This window comes from Prosopis cineraria, unplaced genomic scaffold (genome assembly GCF_029017545.1).
Source record: "Prosopis cineraria cultivar Desert tree isolate PC_DT_omini unplaced genomic scaffold, ASM2901754v1 PC6, whole genome shotgun sequence".
NCBI lineage: Eukaryota > Viridiplantae > Streptophyta > Magnoliopsida > Fabales > Fabaceae > Prosopis > Prosopis cineraria.
Window position 1 is genome coordinate 30130984 of NW_026555337.1, and position 4208 is coordinate 30135191.

The 4208-nt window shown below is 27.7% G+C and overlaps 1 protein-coding gene across 1 annotated transcript; it reads left to right on the plus strand.

Annotated features, from left to right (window-relative positions):
* The first annotated feature begins 1320 nt into the window (after nt 1-1320).
* Nucleotides 1321-2730, plus strand: LOC129314508 (cytosolic sulfotransferase 15-like). Its single transcript, XM_054957958.1, has one exon. The coding sequence runs from the start codon at nt 1361-1363 to the stop codon at nt 2402-2404; it is 1044 nt and encodes a 347-aa protein (XP_054813933.1). The 5' UTR covers nt 1321-1360; the 3' UTR covers nt 2405-2730.
* Nucleotides 2731-4208: the final 1478 nt, after the last annotated feature.

Genomic DNA, 4208 nt, shown 5'->3' on the forward strand with positions numbered 1-4208 from the left:
AAGAGTGAATCTAGTGCGTGCATGTGTTTTGGATGAGAACTAGTATGGTGAACAATTCGTTGAGGATGGCGAGTTGTTAGATCATTATTAGTAATAAAAATAATGTATTATGGATTCAACCAAATAAACCCAAGTTATATATCTGTTATGTCCATAATATATATATATATATATATAATTATTTTATTTAAATTTAAATATGCATTTATTTTAAGCCTATATAACAAGCTAATATTGAGGTTTGTAAACGCAGTAAGTCGTGAGTAATCGTGAAATTTTATGAAAAGGATGATAAAATCCCTCCTAATTCCTCACAAATACAATTGGCGGAATATAATAAAATTTTAGATAATGTTATAATGATAAGTCTAAGTCAATCGATATGTGTAGAGAAAATGGCGCAATAATATACTTAGAGGAGTAAAAATAGATTATATATATATATATATATATATATACACATACATATTTAAGTCATTTCACTTTGAAATTTGAACATTAAGTTCGCCTAAAGAAAATGATATATAACTTGGTGTTTTGTCCAAGTGAGAGGATGTGCCTCTCCAAAACCATTAGAGTTTTTGAAGCCTCTAGGGTTTCCCTTTCCTTTCTAGTGAAAGTCTCTCCATTAGGATTTGAAATAAATTTGATTAGAATTAGTATTACGTTGAAGAATTTGAAATATTCTCATGTTGAAGATTTTTGGGTTAAAGGGAAAAATACCTTGGAATAATTTTTCCAAAGATACTCGGCATCCTAAACTTTTTTTTTTGAATCATTTTTGTCTCAAAAGTTTCAAAAACAAAGCATTTTCCCACCATTAAAAATCCCTAACTTAGACCATTAAACTCAAGTTTGACTAAAGATATTTTTGTATTTTTTTTCTCTCCTTCCTTTTATGTTTAGTTTTTGATTTCATTCTCCAATAAATTCTTTAACTTTTCTTCTTTCAAGGAATGAAAATGAAGACCAAAAAAGGCAAAAATGAAGGAAGGCAAAATTGTAAAATTCCCTGATCATATTTTAGTTAACAGTAAACGTTAGGGATTTTTAACAATAGGATAAAAATGCTCTATCTTTTAAACTTCTAAGGTAAAAATATTCTAAAAAAAAGTTTAAGATATGATGTACCTATAAAAAAAATTCCAAAATATTTTTTGATCATTTAACCTAATATTTTTTTCACACCCTTTAACAATAGACTCCACTTTTATGAAACCCATCACAACACTTTTTCCTTGATTGATTGCCCTTTTAAAGTCACCTTAAAATTGCATTCCCAGCTAAGTAATGCTATAAATATTGGAGACTTGAGTATTAAATATTGAAACCCCTAATTGCTAATGAACTCTGACCTCTTATGGCTGAAACCACCACCACTTCATTCACAAAAAACCAAACAAATGTTGAGTTGGAAAATGAGGCCTACGATGAAGAGTATGAAAAGCTTAGCCAAGAATGTAAAACACTGCTTCTTTCTCTTCCTAGAGAGAAGGGTTGCATTCACCCATACATCTATTTATACAAAGACTTTTGGGCTCCAGCAAATCGAATCCAAGCCATATGCTATTTGCAAAAGCACTTCCAAGCAAGAGACGATGATGTTGTTATCGCCAGCTTACAAAAATCTGGAACAACATGGTTGAAAGCCATTACTTTTGCCATTGTAAATCGCAAGGTATTCTCTCCTTCACAAAATAACCATCCTTTACTTGTTTCCAATGCGCATGAGCTTGTTGAATCCTTTGAGTTCGGTTGTTATGCACATAACCAAAATCCTGATCTCTCCAATTTGCCTAAACCAAGACTTTTTAGTACCCATGTTCCATTTCATTTATTGTCCGACTCAATTACCAAATCCAAATGCAAGATCATCTATATATGTCGTAACCCATTTGATAATTTTGTGTCATTTTGGCATTTTGCCAACAAAGTCAAAGAACCATCTTTGCCCAAATTATCATGTGAGGAAGCATTTGACAGGTACTCAAAAGGGATTTATCAGTTTGGCCCTTTTTGGATAAATATGTTGGGTTATTGGAGAGAAAGCAAACAATCTCCGAACAAGATTCTGTTTTTAAGGTATGAGGATTTGAAAGGAGATATCAAATTCTACATGAAAAGAATGGCTGAGTTCTTGAACTGCCCATTCAATTCGGAGGAGGAAAGGGATGGTGTTATTGAAAACATAATTGAACTGTGCAGCTTTCAGAAGATGAAGGACTTGGAAGTGAACAAGATTGGAAAAATAGGCCTGACGGTTGAAAAGAAGGATTTCTTTAGGAAAGGTGAAGTGGGTGATTGGGTTAATCATTTATCTCCATGGATGATAGAGAAATTGTCCAAAGTAATTGAAGAAAAGTTGGGTGGTTCTGGATTGTCCTTTCAATTTCAGATCTCTTAATCCAGCAATAATTTCTACATGCATCCAATATGGATTATTGTAGTGTAATAGTTTGGTAAAAAAGGGAATTCAGGGTTATATATGCAATCATGTAATGTAACTGTGCCGTATTTTTTTTAGTTTGTTATTTTGTGGTATAACTGCCGAACTATAGATTTCCATTTTTTGTTCTTGATCTAAAATTTTGATTATTCCAAAATATTCTTGATCTAAATTAGCAGAAAAGTTCCTGTGGATACTGGATAGATAAATCAAGTAAATGCTGTGTTTGTATCCAATCTCATCGTACAAAGGATGACTAAGAAATTAATGGACTAAATTTTATAGATTGATACTCTTTATAAAGTAGAGAGGGAAAAATTTCCAAATTTTATAGATTGATACTCTTTATAAAGTAGAGGGAAAAAATTTTTAATCCTATTTATAAATTATTTTATTAAATTTTCATTACAAATTTTTTCATTTGACCTCTATTGAATGTTGAAAAAAAAATATTGTTAAGGTATATATATATATATAATAGAAGTAAAGTTAAAAAATTATTAAATTTTTAAATAAAATTAATAAATTTTAAAGTTTTTTTAATTTTAAAAAAACATATTAGAAGTGTTACAATAGGATGTGCTTACATTCACTCTTCAACCTTAATTTTAAATAAATAATTAAAACTAACAGTCCCAGTACATATAGATAAATGCTATTTTTATTTTCTTGACAAATGCAAGCTCATTTTTAAAATAGCAAAAATATATAGGAAAATTTATCTCAAAAAATTTCAATTCTTGATTATTAACCAATTAAGTAAAATTATTTAGTGTAAAATACAATGACTTCCTTTCCATTTTGTTAAAAGAAATATTCCGTTAAATATTTTAAAATACTTAATTTTTTATTTTCATTTTTGTTGAAAATTTTAAAATTATTATTTTTCCCTTATAATCTAATTGTCTACTCTCTCCCCCAATTTAAAAAGTTTAAATAATTAAGTTTCTTGATATTTAAAAAAATAATTTAAAATTTTGTCTTAAAATTAATTAAATTTTTTATGACATCATTAGGAATTTTTAACTACATGTTTGAAATATTATTTTAGCTAATTTATATATTTAAATTTTATAAAATGTTACTAAATAAATATTTTTATATAACTAAAAAATTTAAAATTTAAATAAAACATAAAAAATATATACGCATTAATTTCTTGGGCAATTTTAATGATTTTTAAATATTTATATTTAAATAAGGCATATTTTAGTTCAATATATATAATTTAAGAGTTAACTAGTGGTTGGATAGATGGAAATGAAATCTTAAAAATAGAGAAGTTGTTTGTGTTTTGTACCTATTTATATTATGAGAGATTCAAATAGGTTTCAAAAATTTAAAAAAAAAAGTATATGTAATTAAGGTAAAGCAAAGGAGACATTAGAGCATTTTACTCAATTATTTATTCACTAAAAATTAATTTAATTACCAATAGTCTCAATAATAACAACAAATTTGTTATAGTTTTTTGAATAAACTAGTTAACTTTATTAATATTTTTCTCTATTTAGGCCCCTTATTTTAATATAAATTTTTTTTTGACCAAATTTTTAATATAAACTGAAACAAACTAAAGCCAGAACATTGCCAAGGTCTGAAACAGCAAAATAGTAACAAACAAGTCTACTCCTCTATCACGATTACCCACCCCTTGTAAAAAGAGACAAAAGTTAATATCTAAATTGTGACAAAGTTTGGCAAGAGAATCTGCAACAGTGTTAGCTTTCGCTAGCTATAGCACAGATTGATTGTGTGATGG

What these genes read in the sequence shown, in the direction of transcription:
- LOC129314508 (XM_054957958.1), top strand. Translation starts at nt 1,361, where the DNA reads ATGGCTGAAACCACCACCACTTCATTCACAAAAAACCAAACAAATGTT.